Below are 17,297 nucleotides of genomic sequence, written 5' to 3' on the forward strand. Positions count from 1 at the left end.
GCAATAGGAAGGAAGTGTTCAAATAAAATTTTCAGTTTCTTTTAAATTCAATAAAACTAACATATTCTTTGAATATATGTTCTTATTACATAATTAATATATATTTTTTAACTAAGAAACCTACATAATGAAAACAGTAAATACAATTAAGAGATGGAAAAGGTAAACTTTTGGACAAATGTAGATATTAAGTTCATTGTGCATCTAAGTTGTAAAAAGTCTCTGTGTATATTTAAATCCTTATCTCCTGTCCTATTTTCTTTATAAGAAAAATGATAATGAAGTAAGGCGATCTGTTCAATTATTGTGGATTTTAAATCAAACTTGTATCTGCTGCCTTGGCTCTTCATGGAAATAAGTTATAATGAAGCCTTAATATACAGCAGCTGGTCCAGTGACACAATCAGAGTGATGTGAGTCATCAGGCAGTCTTTCTGGGACTCTCATCTGGCTGTGCTTTATGGCAGGTGCCAGGTACTAAGTGAAATTAGCAGTGATGTAGAACAACTAGAAGTCAGAGATGAGCACGCAGCTTTACAGTCTGGGAAATATCCACCAGCACAAGCTCTGTTAATGAAAGGCCTTTTGCATTCCCTGCTGCAGACCAAGCTTAGAAATGGAGGGCAATCCCAACTGCTAGCAATACAGCACAACATTTTGTATTTTATTTGTCTCAAAATCTCAATGATTACTTTAAGGAACCCATAGTACTACTGTTCCCAAATATCTGACTGTCTTCTAAATATTGCTTTATGCTTGCTTAGAAATTTGCAGCCATTGTACTACAGTTTCTTCGAAGTCTGATTTACTGCTAGTAGACTGTGGGATCCAGCCTTACCTTAACAACTCTGTTTTGACCCAGATTGATCCTGTAGCCATAAACATCAATGTCCACAGATTGGACATAGGACACACGAGTGTTGCTTCTCCTGTGTTCATTGGCAGCTTCCACGTTGAAGTAGGGCAGTGAGCTGTTGTTCTCACACAGCTTGGAGAGCGTGTAGGTGCAAGTGCCCATGAAGTCATGACGCTGCTTATCAAAAGTTAAATAATGAGGATCTCCATGTATAGTGCAAGTTGCTTCTGGAGACAGGAAAACAGAATATGTTTCATTAACATACTGGTGCATCCAGAAAAGCCAGCTCATACCTTCATTGTGCTGTGTGAAAGTATAGATGTCCCCATTTTATAGGTTACATAGGAAAGAACTGAAATAGCAAAGACAGATTTTTATGGCCTGAGGCAGTGCCACAGAAACACACTCAGATAAATTAACTCAAGTAACACTGGTAGAATGCACAGCTGCCCTCCTCTAAATCATTGACTATCACATGTGATTTGTTAAAATTACCTGTCACAGCAGGTGGCATAGATGCTGTTGGTGTAGGTGTTGGTGGTACGGGGGTGCTGACTGCATCTGCCAGTAGGGAAGACAAGGTAACAATATATAACATTACATAACATTACACATCAAACACTGCGTACAAACTGACATACACAAGTTTCAACTTACTCCTCACCAGCTTAAAGTTAGAAGACTTTCACTAAAGAAAATGAAACTGTCCACATTTAAAAATAAGGACATTTGGCCTTTTTGAGTTCTTAGGGAAGCTCTGACTACTAGCTTGGTGACAGTGACGGAGCTTGTCCTTGCCTGCTTCCCTGAAACTAGAAATGTATTTACAATTGTATATGTGATTCTCTCTGCTTTGTATGTTAAAGCATGAAGGTCATGCTCTCTGCAAGTGTTGGCAGGTCTGGAAATGAGTAGCCTGCCAGCAGATGCCATATAACAGTAACAAATTACTCTCAGGGCACTGGTGGTTTCTAATTAGAGTTTATTTTTTTTCTACAAAATGGCATTAATTTCTTAGGAATGTAAGGAATGTAGGAGCTTTCTGCTGACAGATACAACAAGCAGTGTTGTTGAGTCTTTGCTGATGCCCATTACTGCTTAATACGTATTAATACATATTAGCGCCTTCTCCGCCTATTTTTTATCCATCACAAAGACATATCTTAAAACAAGTGGTCCTCTTGGTGTATTTGTATGTGTGTGCTAGCAACCTCAAGGTGTACTGTAGGCATACAGTTTAGCAGAAGGAGGAGCAATTCACTAGTCACTTGGGATTACATTAGTGCACCATCCAGCGGCTGAAATGTGTGATAATAACCCTGGAAAAATGAACAACTGGCTCTCCAAATGGGCCCTTAGTATTTTTCACAGAATTTTAAAGAAAATTATGTATTCCAAGCTTATGAACATGAATGGAACTCTTCATTATCTAAAAATCCTGGCTAGAGTAAATTTAAAACATTTCACTGATATTATATGAGTAGTGTTTCACAGAGAACTCTATTAAGACTTGATGATGTTTTCTGTACCATATTCATCGTATTTCTTGTAGAATTCACATCTTGTAAATTTACAATCATAACAGTAAAGGTGATATTAAATTGTAACTCATTTCTGGCTCCAAGTCTTCCACAAATTGTGCAGGACTAGGCTGATTTATTAGAGGGTCAGAGATCAAACTCAAATTACTGATTTAGAATCAGGTATCGTAGTGAAAGTCATCATTATTGATTCATCAATATATATGTATTTTAATTACACATGACAATTCTGTGTATTTTCTGGCTCATATTGGACAGAGATTTGCTGTAAAAAGATATTTAGAATATCGAAACCAGAAGTTGGACTTTATGATCCTTGTGGGTCCCTTCTATCTCAGGTTATCCTGTGATCCAAGACCTTGGCTGAGTTTAGAGATGCACTTCACACTTAAAGTTTGCTGGACCATGTGAAAATGGTCACATTTACAGAGAAGTGAATGGCTTAGTCTCTGTGTTTGAGGCATTGAGGAATGAACTGGGGAGGATTTACAATAAAAGAGGTAACATTTCTATGAAGTGAGCTGGAAAGCTTTTTCCATTTCTCTTTTGTGGCTTGGAGTTATGAAAAGTTTCTATACTGCAAACGGAATTGAATAATTGTCAACAGCTTAAAGAGAGATGAGAACACAAATTCAGACTTACCACAGGGTCCATCTCTTACTCTCACATTGTCCAGTGCTGTATCTGCATATTCTGTCAGTCCTCGGACAGCCTCAAAAATGACCTAGGCAGGATACAAAGTGAATTTCTGCATCAGTTGTTCAGGCATATCTGAGAGAATTTCCCTCAACATGTTTTCAGAATGCTCTTTCTGGTCTATTTTTATGGGCATTCAGGCAACTAATAGTGGAACAATTTCCCTAGTGTTCTTCAGAATTAAAATATATAGTCTGTAATAAGACAAGGACATAAAGAAAGACTGTCTTCTATTATTTATTTATTTGTTTGTCTGTTAACTGGTTACTGACTTTTGAAAATTGTCTAGATTGTACAGAGCAGCCCAGTGTAGGGAGCATCCCAAAGCTTAAACCTAAACTCACAGACGAATAACTTGTTGAAGCTTTTTGCAAAAAAAGTGAGGCACCTAATGTCCTTGACACCATGATAAAATGAGGGAAGGAGGGAATGTGGGTAGGAAGGAAAGAGAGAGCAAATCAAATGTTTTTTATCTCCTAGCTAAAAACACCAGTAAACCTCAGGGAGTTTTTTTTTTTTTCTCTTAGTTTATTTGCACAAAGCGCAAGGGCATTATAATTTTCAAAATATAAACCAAGAAAATCTTGGTTATTATTTCTAGCTTACACGTACAACATTTTGCAGCCCACAAAAGGAGAGCAAATTGTAAATGGTGGCGTTGTACAAATAAATTTATTCTGAAAATATATTACCTTTATCTTTCTCTGTGTTGGAAAAGTATGTGTGACAGCACCATAAATCCAAGAGGAACTTTGGTTTCCCTTCCGACTCCATGCCGTAAACTCCCCTATGCTGTCTTGGATAAGCACTCTCAGTTCATTCCTGTCTTCTGACCCAAACATATAGTACCAGAAGTCTATGCATATTTTTTCAGAAACCACGATATCTGGGCTCTCAAGCCTGTTAGTGTCGAATGGGATCAGATTACTTGCTTCTTGGTAGATGAAATAGCCTTCTGCAGAGTGAAAAAATAAAAAATGTCTGAATCTTTCTAACGTGTTAGGTGTCAGTTAAAACTGAAGTACATCTCAACTCTGGAAGAAATCAAGCACATCATCAGCAGTACAAAGAAGCAAAGGAGCAAATGATTGTAATTTACACTGCAACTGTTAGCACTGTGTAGTTAGCTAAAGTACAGTAAGACCTGGAGAGCAAAGCGAATATATCATATCTCATATGGAGAGTTAGTTTGGGATTGCAAATAAAGATTTAGGCTTCTTTCAAGAGACAGCATGTCCCGATGCAGTGCCCAACTTATCCTTGTTCAGTTTCCACTTTCCTCCAAGAAAAATAATGTGATCTACTATGCATCTACTATACACCTTCCCTTGCAAGATAAGGTCTAATGATAAACAAATTTTTGACATAAGGAATATTCCAACCCCTCAATATTTGGTTTTGTCTCAAAGCAGGAGGGTCATTTCCATTAAAATGTGAGGTTTGACATTATCAAAAGGAATCGATCTTTTCAAAATTCAGAACCTCACAATATTTGCTTTTGGGATTTAAATACTTTACTTTTAACTTGTTAATTGTTAGATCACATTTTCCTTTATTAAGGCTGGAGCTTTTTGCTTCCTATCACTTCTCTGTACTAAGATGAAAACTGTATTTTGTCAGTGCAGTTATGTCAAGTCTCTCCCATCTGACTATAGAAAGGAGTAAAAAAGAAATGACCACTTCTACATTATAAAGCATATATCTAATATCATAGTATCTAATATAAAGCGTATATCTAATATCATAGTATCTAATATTCAGTCTACTTTTTTAGGGCTTTATTAATAATAAGAAAATGTAAGTAGCACTTGAAGTTATATGAACCATGCCAATTGAAAAAAATATACATATAATAAGTGACCTTTCCAGTCATGGGATAATTACTGAAAACAGTATGGCTACAGATTGATTTCCTATAAATGAACCTTCTAATTTCTGACTGTAATTTCCAATCTTGTAATGCTTTGCTAGCATGAACATTATCTAGTGTCAGTATAGCGATCATTACATTTCTTGGCATCAACTGATATCACTGTAATTTGATGATAAAACTTCTCTGAGTAATGATCTGTTGAATGTGACTGCATCCTTGGTGAGGTATTAAGCAAGAGGTAGTTGGCATTATTCTACTTTCTTTTACTGCACTGATAAATATTTCCAACCTATGATGGGGCAAGCCAGTTTAACCTTGTGACTGAACACAGTGAAAAGTTGAAGACAGATATCATCCAAACCGACACATTTCAAAGGATTTAACTGATCTCCTCATGAAAAAGAAAGAGGAAAGGTAGTCAAGCTGTATTCAAAATGAAGTAAACACTGACATCAACAAGCACTTACTTCCATCAGGATAGTCTCCATCAGGACCTGTTCCATCCGTTGGAGTCTCATGCTTGGTTCGTATCCACACTCCCTGGTTCACAGTGCAAGGTTGGGTCCAGTCACAAAATGGTCTTGAGTTGTTGTTAAAATCACATCTAGTGAGGTAAGCTGAAACACAGAGCAAGGAAAGTAAGGAAAAGAAGGCACTATATTCAAGACCTGCCTTGGACATAAACAGCACTGTGTATGAGCAGTTACCTGTTTCAGGATCCCATGCTCTCAAGCCACCAGTTGGTCTGTGTTTGATCCTGCCAAGAAAAATAACACAGTGAAATCCCTACAGATTTAGTGACACAAAAAAATTTTAAGTGTTGAGACTAACACAGGTCATCAGGTGTTCTTACTGAATTACTGCCCAGACTCAGGGCCTCATCTGTGTCTGTCTCCTTCCCTTCCCATCTGTCCTTACTGCTTCATTAAGAAGTTCTGAGAACTAGAAAAAGGTGTGATATGTTCACCTCATCTGAGTGAAGAAGGATCCTGCCTCTGTATCCCTCTGAAATGAAGGGAGACCAGCTAGGCCCAGGGAGCTACAGGGAGCTGTTTTGCATCAGAAAGGGATTTTCAAGACTGCAAGACTACAGTAGCTGCTCTTGACATGTTCTGATGGTGGTCTACAGCTTTAGGAGGCAGGGTCCAGTTCCCACTCCTGTGTTGCCCACCATCCCTATTGTCCTTCTTGTACTTGACACAGTATAATCTATCCTTAAGCAAAGCCATCACAGCAGATGTCCCCACAGCCCATCAAAATCTAAGCAGAGGGATTCAGAAAAACTAGAGAGATTCATAATATCATATACAAACAGGATCTACTTCATCACTGAAACACACCAAGCAACTGGAAAACAGACAGAGCTAAAGCTAAGGAGGAGAGAGGTGTGAAGACAGGTGAAGTAAGAACATTTTCTTTCCCCACAAGACAGCTGTAACAAGTTGCCATTTAATCTCTATTCCATGCTATCTTCAAACCACTACATATCCAAGTCCTAAGGCAAAGGTTATTGTAGATATGATTAGAAAGTCAGAAGCATTTGATAACTGCAGTAGATCTTCCCTTCGGATCTGCCATTAGAAATTTACAGGTTACACATTCTTTCACAGCAACCACCACAGAATTTGGCAACAACAAAACTCAATTATTTCCTCTTTTTACAAATGACATGGTTTAATCATACAGCATTCATGCATAAGATGCTAAGAAAGGACATTTATAATTAATGGTAACTAACTAAGTTTCTTGAACTAAGGTACATTCAGCATTGTGCTACTTACCCTGTGGTAGTCAGCACTGAAATACAGAATAAAATTAAAATGCATTGTAAGTGCCAGAGGGTCCCCATGCTAGAAGACAGTCAAGTCTTCTGTGTGGTACAGTCTACATAGTAATCCACAAGCTGTACTCAGCAACAGCAAAGTGAGGACGATTTACAGTGCAAGAGAAGAATATATTGACTAAAGGGTGGAGGCGACTGTAAAACCTCTGTACAGCCCTGTTTGGCTTGGATGCCTGGGTAATCTACCTGAAGAAAAGTACATATTAACAGAAAGTTCATCTTCTGCATGAGTTATTTTTACACCCTTCATTGCCTACTGGACAAATTATTTGATTCTTGAAATGTTTATTGCTACTCCTGTATATTTAAAATGTTTGTATTTTTATAGCGAATACTTCTCATGCTCATAGCAAGATAACATTGGTAATTTTAAAATTCCAGCCCAGCTTTCATTTCTAGTGTAAGTGTTCTTTTGTTCACTGAATTTTCTCCCTTCTGTTAGTTGTAAGCAGAGAAAAAGCAGGTTGGTTGTTCCCTCTGCCAGCTGGGCCTATGCAGACCAGCATCCCTTCTACTAGGGTCTGTAAGAAATGGCTTGAAGGCTATTACATTTCCTATGTCACCTAGATTTTGAGAGATAAGAAACGAAGGAAAATCAGAACATGTACAGTATTTCCTTACATTGCCTTCAAAACCCTGACTACTGTTTTTTTCCCCTTTTTTCCCCTCATTTTTTTTCCTTCTTATTTATTTATTTGTTTTTTTTTGTTGTTGTTAATTTGTTTGTTAATTAATTTATTTATTTAAATCTAAAAGGAATATGGTTCTGGAAGTAAGGATTTCTTACTGTAATTCTGAGGATTAAGATCATTAAGGCCTCATGATTTAAATGCCTAGAACTTCCTCAATCCCATCTCCTTTACTCAGCACAAAATATTTTCATTAGTCATTAATGTGTAACTGAGGACGGTGCTTACAGAAACAGGAAAAAAAGCAAGAATCAAAGAGGCTGAGCAAGACCACAAATAGATTTGAGGTTAGTTTCCCTTTCCCGAGGTTGTATTCTGCTACAAGCTCTTGACCTGCAGGAGCCCATCAAAAGCCATCAGCTGGATATAGCTGATGTTCACTCGACAGGTAAGCCTCCCGCTGCAGAGAAAATCTCCCTTGAAAATGCATGCATCAGTACGCAAGGATGAGAACTTCTGTGACTTAGAGATAGAGGAAATTTACTCCCTGAATAAAACCATTGCCCACACTTTTCCTATTCGGTTGAGGAAACCTCAGTGTGAGGGGGAGAATATAAGCAACCTTCAATTAAAAGTTGCATCGAACACATTGTGCTTACAGCAGGGCTGCTGAGGTGTCAGTCCAGCAAGTGGTAATCCAGGCAATAGATGTCCTTGGAACTGTAATGAGTAGCCTTCCCTGTATGCTCATGCTTTCCTAGTGTAGACATTTTATGGATTCCTCATGAATCTGATGTTGCACTGTATGATTCTGAGAAGATATGAGTCCATCTGCAAACAGCCCCACAGGAGATTGCCCACCTTGAAAAGAAATCAACAACTGGTAAATCTGTCCATTCTGATGATGCAAGTCATGCTTTCCACCAGTGCTGGGTGGTGATTTCCATAATCTTGTCACTCCTGTTTAATGCCAGCTGAGGTACTCTAACTGGTGACCTGGAGTACTGATAGTAGGGCTTTTCAGCAAGGAACAAATATTAATGTCTACTTTTATATATGGAGAAAATTCCAGTGGGATGTGAAGCTATCTTGCATTCCTGATCATGGTGCAGGCATGCTATTTCTCTTCTATGTCTGAAGTTATGTATCCCTGAAAGACATGTGTTTATTTGTCTAAAAATACCAATCTGGACTGCACACCAATATGAAGAAGAGGAACAGCAGTTCTTCATTTCTAATACAACAAATAAAATGTTTCCCCATTTGCTGCCAATGCTAGAAGTTCCCCTCTGTTCTGCCTGTTGACAAGGCAAACTGGGGCTATTCATGGGAACAATTTGCTTTCAGGTGACACAAACAGATTTCTAACATAAAATCTTCAGGAGATGAAAACAGTAGCGCTTTTCAATGGACAGTGGGAGCTGTAACATCCTCAAAAGAACAAAGATACACTGTATACAACTTTATTTCTGGCTGATGGGACTCTTGAAAAGACTATTATTTAATTTTTTGGAGTAAAGCTCTTTTCCCTTGGAGACAGAATTAGCTTGATATTCCAGCAAAGGGACAGCAGAATGAAGATAACCAAAAGAGAAAATTATTTCAAGCCAGGAAAGCATCCCTGGTCAACTTCAGTTCCATTTGTGTTTTTGTTTTTCTGATCCCAGCTCTACGCATCCATACAGTATTCCTATATTGTTCCTGCTTCCACTACCTGCACATTTCCTTCCTACACCTCACTTTGACTGGCAGACCCTTGCCCAGCCATGCCAATTTTCTGCTTTCTCTGTTTGATTTCTTATACATGAAAATGGAGATCTCTTGTACTCTATGAAAGGTGTCCTTATAGAGTTTCCAGCTCTGTTATTTTCCTCAGTCCCTAAGGGCAGTTTCCAGGAAATCCCATCCACTAATTCTTTAAACAGCTGGAAATTCTCTCTTCTGAAGTTCGGGGTCCTGACTTTGATCTTTGCCAGGTTTGTATTCCTCAAGATCATGAAATCAACCAAGGTGTGGCTGCTGCAGCCCAGACCGCCTCTGATCTTAACCTTTTGATGTGTTGCATTTGTGAGAACTGGGTCCAGTAACGCTTCTCCTCTAATTGTTTTTTCTAACACATGGACCAGGAAGTTGTCTGCAACATATATCGGGAGTCTCCTGGATTACTTGTAGTCTGGTGAATCTTTTTGCCAGCAAACATCCAGGTTGCTGAAGCCCTACTTCAGGGTGAGTGACTGGGAACATAATGTAGCTGAAGCAAGAAGGCCTCGTCAGCAATTAGCAAATATATAATAAACATGTTTATTTGATTTTCAGGCACTATAAATAAATCTGTAAAGCCCAACGAGAAATAACTATATCAATTTTAATTGAATTGGTACAAATTAAGTAGATACAGTTTGAATAGCAGTAGTACAACTGATATAATTTCAGTAGAAGGATCTATCTGTTATTTTATTCTTTGTTTCAATTCAGGCAATAATAAAGTTCTTCCTCTGTCCTAACAAAAGTATGAATCAGATTTTTTAGCACGCAAGACCTCTGACACAGTTTCTGGAATTCCCAGTGCTCTCTGCTTTGCCTTTATTGACACTGTGTATGAGAAGGCACTGTCAGACCTCTGGTTCCTTCAGAAAGTTGTTTACGTTGCACTCTTGTTGGAGCTACCTCCAAGTCAGTGCTTTGGTAAAGCTCCACTGGGGAGTCACAAAACAAACAATCAAGACTCATAAACCCATAATCACGTACATTTAAATTATACAATAGTGCAATGAATCCCACCTTTGCTCTGTTGAGCAACACGTATTGATAGGCTGAGGAGGAAGTACACACACAAAAATTCTGTTGCTAGAAAATAAATGGATGCTTCTTTGATGAGTAAAGTGTACTTGTGTTCTGTAGAGCACAAGCTGAATATATTTTTCAAACTACTGGCTCCCCAAACTGAATCTTAGATTTGAAATTCAGACTGTCTTCTTCCTAACCTAACAGCTGTAATCATTTTGCAACTGGAATGTACATTCTTACTAAAGTACAGACCAAAATTTCATTCAATTTCTTATCTTTTAACAGAAAGAAAAAGGTAACTGTTTATTGGTCAGTATTCTTACCTGTCAGCTGCCTATGAACAAAACTCCTGTGTGCAAACGACACTCATATTGTGACCTAAAAGAGATGCATTTTTGAGGTAATGTTTGTGAATTTATTTGGTGCTTACAATTGTGCACTGTACGAGCAATGTATTACTTGAGTTATAACTGCTAGTGTATTTCTTATCTTTGAATTGAAATATATTGTGGTTATATTTCACTTCCAGCTTATCAAGGGGAAGAACATAATGCCCTTCCCGCTTAAGGCTAGACACAATTTTACTGGCATTCCAAGTAGCATTTGAATATAGGAAAGACAATCATAGATAAAAGTAACTTTTTTCCCAATTCAGTGATGCTGCACTTCCAATCATGAGATTAGTAGATCAGTTTTTAAAAGTCCAGAACTTTTCTCAAGTCTCTCTTAATAATAGATGAAACATAAAGGATACCTTTGAACAAACATTTTGGAAGCATATGTCTGGCAAGGAGACACTGCTGATATTGAACTCTGTGAGCTACTTTCTTTGTGTAGGGATTTTTTAAAATTATGTTTATGATAATCCAATTAGCTGCCTCTGTCTTGCTGGAGTTCAGGGATTTCATATTTGCATCCTGATATATTTTTCATTTATTGGCTGAGATCTACATAGCACAACAAGCCTGTGGAGTGCAAAGACTATTCTTTGGCAGTAGCTTATTTCACAGAGTAGAGCTATCTATTTCCATCAGTGGATTTGTTTGTAAAACCAAGCTAGCTATAGAGATAAGGGGTCTGATTCTGCTCTTGCACTGTCTCAGTATTCTGCTGTAACAGTTAGTGGTTCTGTTCCTAATTCATTCTAGTGTAATTCTGGCTCATTTTCTGTAACAAAATTGGTATTAAAGATGCAGCTGTTTCTAAATGCGAAAATCTCATGTTTGGATCAATGAATACTGAAGCTTCCTTGAATTTTCTGCACACTATAGTGAGGTCCTGTGAAGCTGATGAAACCTGTATAGTCCTTTCTGTTCTCAGTACTCCAGTGTTAGCAAGCTTTTCACTTACTTCAACTCCATTTTAAATAGCCATATGTAGCTGGCTCTTTTCATCCATGTATTCCAAATAAACTGGTGCAACTCTTCGCCTTCCATCCCTTTCATGTCCTGAGCAATCCTGTAAATCTCTTACCTCTTCCTAGTCATTCATTTCAGAAAGGGTGACTTTCTCCACATGTTACCTCCTGGATAGAGCTGCTTAATCTCAAGGTATAGAATATGGCTACTTCTTACAGGAAGAGAGCTCTCTGGATATCCAGTGGCTCCTGTAATTAAGCTATTAAACCTGGTTACTGCAGTTGCTTCACCAAAATTTCTAGTTCAAATTGCGTTTTATTTAAATTAATAGAGATGCGCAATCATGAATTTTGCAAAAAAGAAGATACTTGTCAACATCTGTTCATACGGCATTTGCTGATCTAAATCCTGCTTTTCCTGCAACTGCTGGAGCTGCTACTGTTCCCCATTAGATTACACCCCTACAGGAAGACCCACCAAGAGGAGACTGAGTTGATCTAAGAAAAAATTCCCAGTCTAGCATTTCCTACTGCTTTTGAAAGTGGAGATAGACAGTTAACCTGCTGCTCTCTGTCCCTAGATCATAAAATAAACCCACACCTCGCAAAGTATGAAACTTGTGAAATACACTGTTTGTACTTTGTTTTATGAGCTCTACATCTGAAATGAACTGAACTGAAACAGAGACCACCTGTGTCATTCAGAGCATTCTGCTGTTTGCTTTGTAGTGAACTGTATTTAGAAAAAGAGTATATGAGTTTTTAGCTACACAGGAAAACAAGGCTTATGTCTCAGCAGGTAAGCAAGGCTCCTCATCAGCAAAGCATTTTGGACTCTAGATTACACATGGGTGTGTTTGCATACTTACAAATAAAGATTTTTAGCAAGTATATGTAACCACAGACCATTTCCTCCTCCAGGAACTAAGGACAGTTGGACAGCATTTTCTATCAATTAAGCTTGATGGGATGTTGTAGAAATCATCTCTGTATACAGAACAGGCAAAAATGCTCTGGGTTGAATACTGTTGGTTTATGATTTTATACGTTTCAAACCTCCAAGATTCTGTCTTTGCCAATGAGTCAAAAAATCACAGGACAATGAAAGTCAAACAAAGTGAAAGAAAGAGCTTGAGTGGAGGATGTGACCTGGGAAATGAACACCAAATCTCAGAAGCAAATAGCAAAGTTATTCAGTTCTTGCTGAACATCACTGACTTGTGTTATCCCTCTAGAAGTAATGAGATGACTGGCTATTAACATTAACATCAGAAAAATATATTGCCATTTATACTAAAACCATACATGACCCCGAAAATAAACAGCCTTTACATAGTTAACAACACAGAGCTGTAAAATGCTTTCATTGTACTCCTCAAGTTATTTCTCATTGAGAACAAATATATTTGCCCGCATAAAATCTTACTTCCTCGTTCTTTTCTTGTACATAGAGAATATAAGCAATAGTACTATCTTTTCCAAAGCAGATCAGTAATATCACAATACACTTACTACATTTATTTCAGGATAGTATGCCAACATGTGCATTTGTACAAGTTTTGTGCCCATGCCAATATGTAAAACTGCATAATCATACAATAATAAGGAGCAGTGGAACTCTGACAATCACCTGGTTTACATCTTGTTTAAAACACAGATAAGTTGGTCTGGGCCTTGATCAATCATGATGGGAAAATCATGGCATGTCTCTGATTTCTGCATTTGACCTCTCTATGTAATTTGTAACCTATATCCAACATAAAAAGAACTCACCACACCTACATTCAGGGATGTATGCAAAAGTGCCTGTGTGCATGCTCTAATCAAGAAAAATACAACAAAGACTTTTCATTGATGAACAAGACAGATAAGAGGGAATTTGCTTTACTCAGATAACAAGTGCGTTGTGCATCTGCACCACAGGTAGGACTGTGTAAATACAAATGTTGAAAATGCATGTCAGATTTCACAGATATTTTTGTGATGTCTTAATAAAAATTCATCTTTGATTTTTCTTCACTGTATTGATAACTCTGAGCCTCTAGCTGATCGTCAGCTTATGTGTTCAGGCTTTCAAGGAAGCAGAATGCTTCTCTTCCTTTTTGTTTATGAGCAAATCACTGTCTGTGAGTCAGAAGAAATATTCACTTAACTCCATATGTTTGGGCTTATGAAACAATTTCTTAAGACTAGAATCAAAATGGGAGATGACAGAGAAACACCTGAGTTCCTTCATCAGCAGAAGCAGAGGCAATTCCTTCTGAACTACCATTATTGTAAGTATAGGTCTTCCAAAAGAAGCAAACCTGTAAATCTTCGTTGTAGCTTTGGGTGAGCCTTTTGGAGGTGGAACATGATGCTCCCAAGTACTGGCAAGTTCACTTTAATCTAGCCTGCTACACAAGGAGCATAGCAGTGGATAATCTATGAGAAAAGCTTTTCAAAAAAGCCCTAAAAATTAAGTGTACTAATCAGTTAAGATTTTATTATGGAAAACAGCTTTCATTTTATCTCCTATTTCTTCATGTTAACATGTAAAGCCATACGAGAAATAAAATGAATAATACAATAATATACTTAGAAAAATCTTCTAAGTAACAAAAGCATTTCTTTAGGTTCTTTGCATGCAGGCTGCAAGGAGCAGAAGTTTTCAGACTGCTGTGCTTAAAATGCCAAGTGTAATAAATTACTCTAGTTGCATTCAGTCAGTGAGACTGCACGGGCTTCCTCCTTATTTCCAAAAAAGCTGTGCACAGCCCAAGTTTCAGACCTGCTGGTTTGTTCTCATTTTCCAGGATGGAACAGTATGAGATTACAGGACATGCAAGAGGTCACAGCGGAGAGAAAATTGGGTCTTCACGTCAAACATCTGCTTAGTGAACTCTTCTATCTTAGTCAGTCTATCTTTCTGGTGCAGGTGTGTTTAATTTATTTATTTATTTATTTATTTATTACAAGCCCACAGGAAGAATTACCAGGTTAAAAACATTCACCTGAGTTATAAGACACTGAAGTGAAATGGTGGCAGCAGTGGGGGTAATGAGTACCTGAGGAGGGAATAATGCTTAAAAGTTTCAGGTGCTCTAATTATAGCATGTTAACCATCTAGGAAATAAAACTATGCATTGGAAAGCGCAGAGAAGAATTTTTTCTCTTAAAGGTACGTAGTTGCCAGACTTTGCTTGTTTGTTTTTTTTTTTTTCTTAATTCCAAAATTGGCGAGATGAGGGGAGCAGATTGTTTCTGGGATTCATGGTGTAAACAGCTGGCCTAGTGCATGATGTTCACCTCTGCCCATCAGTGGACTGAGAGGTGTTCCAGAGGCTTCACCGTGGCATGCAGCACTTTGGCCTCCCACACAGCTCATCTCCTCACAGGTCAAATTGGGCGGGAACAGAGCACTGCTCACAGTGTGAGTGAGGTACATGGAGGTGAGGGCGGTGGGGAACAGATGTTTGCTGTGAACTGAGTACAGGGAAGAGGGAAAAAAGGTGCTTGCTGAAGTGTTTGATTATTCATATCCTTTTTTTCACAGTTTTCAAATAGGTTATCAAAAGTTATGTTGTTTGCCAATGAAATAAATGAAGCCAAAATCCTCCATAGGCTTTTTTACCCATTATGCAACCCTCTCTGCTATGTGCACAGAGATTATCTATTCTGCTCTTGCAGTAATGTGATAGCAATGTTTTGTTCACGCTAGTGTTGCTCTTCAGTTTTGTTTCTGGGTCTGGTCTGGCTTTTGTCTATTGTATTAGTTCAGCTGGATGGGGAATTGGCTCTTTCACAAGCACCACAGCAGTTATTTCTTCCTCAAGGCCAAATTCCGTCGTCACCACCCCTGCATTTGAAGTTGTGAGCTGTGATGTGTGCTGGAAGGACAGCAGGGTCCAACGGTTAGCTCACTGCAGTTGAGTTCAACCAGTTCCTGCTGTTCACCCTGTGAATGAGCTCTTTATCACAAGTCACTCGTCTTGATATACGTCCACATTTATCAACTGCTTCAGTATCTGCAGATAAAATGATTAAATCAGGAATTATTGCTTCTGGTATTAGATTTGCACGTCATAGCTCAGTTTGTGTAAGCCTGGAAAGCATGGGCAGTCTCAAAATTTGAAACAATCAGGTGGATTTTATGGCCTTTTCCTTTTGATTCCTTCTCTATGAGATGCCGGCTAAAGTTTGAATCAAGCTTTTCCCATTCAGATCTGATTCAGTGACCAATTTAATGATGTCTTCTGTCAGGCTTTATGGGTCTTAGGGAACCTATGTGAAACTTCAAATGGCTTTGAGGATTCTTCAGCATTTTGCTGATTGCGGTCATGCAATGCTATGAAACTGAAGATAAGCTTCTATAATGTTTGGGAAATACTAATGTTTTCTCATTTGTGCATATCTTTAGGCAGTCTTCTCTTTCCTCTAAATTTTAAGGCTGAATTTTACACATAATTTTTCTTGACAGAAGCCAATGCCATGGAGTCAGACGCTGATGTCAAGACTGAAGCCAGTAACTGAGGAAAGACAATGACTTCGCTAGTCTGCTTCTTTGATGCTGTTTCTGCTAACTTTTGTTACCTCTGCTATCTCTGGAGACCACCAGACAATAAAGAAGCTTCAGAATAAAAAATAAATACATAAAACAAAGGTAAGAGCACGGATTGGGGGGTGTTTGTCAATGTCAACACTGCCAGTGGCACTACCACTGTCAAACTGTGCCACAGTCCTTCAATTGAAGACTTGCTGATGTCTTAGAAGAAATGTTTTTTTTTGTGTGATCATTCACATACTGGAAATACCTGAATAAACACTTCAAATGTAGATATTTTTATACAGTCAATATCTGGCAGCCAGTAAAGTCTGAAGAAAATGCAGTCCTCTAGCAAAGCCACATCCTATGCATTACACAAAATGTTTCTTTGAGGCCAAGTTTTCATTGTTTAGGAGTTCCTTTTCAAACTCTATTGTTTGTTAAATCACATAAGGTAGCTATAAACAAGGGGTTATCACAGAGTGGATGTATTTCCCTTAAGTGGTTTAGACTAAGTTCATGGGCATACAGTCTCTAGAATTCTGAGCAATGATTTGGAGAGCACCATAAAGTTGTGACTGACGAGGTGTCCAGGAAACAAGGATTTATGAATATGTTAGATAAGGAAGACTGCAGAACAGCGGTGCAGAAATCTGCAGAGCTGGTAATATGCATACACATTTGCTTAAGCAAATACACAGTCATACTTCCATTACCAAAATACAGTCTATACTTACAGGATGATGACAGGGAAAAGGGAGTTGTCTGAAGTACTGGGTGTGCTGTTCACAGTAAATGGTCAGCAGAATTCAATATCATGAATGGATGAGATGATAAAAATTTAGGGGCAGTCTTGAGATGTATGGGGAGCGATAGCCAGATAAGCAGCTTTGCTTATATGGAGTGTGTTATTTTAGTCTGGAATCAACATTTCAAGAAAGTTCCTGAAAATATGGATGTGGTGGAAGAGAACAGGTAGAAACTTAGAACATTGGAAAACACTATGTAGCTAGATACATATTACATGATAATACAATTGAATCTCATTGGAGAATGAGTCCAAACTGAAGAATACTTTTAAAATCTGTTTCTATGAAGTTACAAAGTCTTCAATTTTAGAAATTGTACAAGAGTGTGAAGTTTGCTGGCTTTTTTTTTTTTTATTTTGTTTGGGAGAAGAAGGGAAAGGT

The 17,297-nt window shown here is 38.1% G+C and overlaps 2 protein-coding genes across 3 annotated transcripts in view; one reads left to right on the plus strand and one right to left on the minus strand.

Moving 5' to 3' along the window:
* The window catches only part of LOC100548148 (IgGFc-binding protein-like), a 28,118-nt gene extending 21,226 nt beyond the window's left edge, over positions 1–6,892 (minus strand). Inside the window, 7 exon segments of the mRNA XM_010716728.3 lie at positions 839–1,083; positions 1,352–1,417; positions 3,040–3,121; positions 3,786–4,048; positions 5,434–5,583; positions 5,674–5,723; positions 6,748–6,892. Of these exon segments, the coding sequence (XP_010715030.2) occupies positions 839–1,083; positions 1,352–1,417; positions 3,040–3,121; positions 3,786–4,048; positions 5,434–5,583; positions 5,674–5,723; positions 6,748–6,815 (924 nt within the window). The 5' untranslated portion in view covers positions 6,816–6,892.
* A 7,531-nt stretch (positions 6,893–14,423) lies between these two features.
* MB21D2 (Mab-21 domain containing 2) overlaps positions 14,424–17,297 on the plus strand; it is an 82,869-nt gene continuing 79,995 nt past the window's right edge. Inside the window, exons 1-2 of one of the 2 annotated variants that reach the window (XM_019619024.2) lie at positions 14,424–14,499; positions 16,042–16,224. The gene's annotated coding sequence lies outside the window, so the exon portion shown is untranslated. Of the gene's footprint in view, positions 14,500–15,974; positions 16,225–17,297 lie in introns of those variants that run through there. The other variant, XM_010716731.3, reaches the window with a different exon arrangement.

This window comes from Meleagris gallopavo, chromosome 11 (genome assembly GCF_000146605.3).
Source record: "Meleagris gallopavo isolate NT-WF06-2002-E0010 breed Aviagen turkey brand Nicholas breeding stock chromosome 11, Turkey_5.1, whole genome shotgun sequence".
Taxonomy (NCBI): Eukaryota; Metazoa; Chordata; class Aves; order Galliformes; family Phasianidae; genus Meleagris; species Meleagris gallopavo.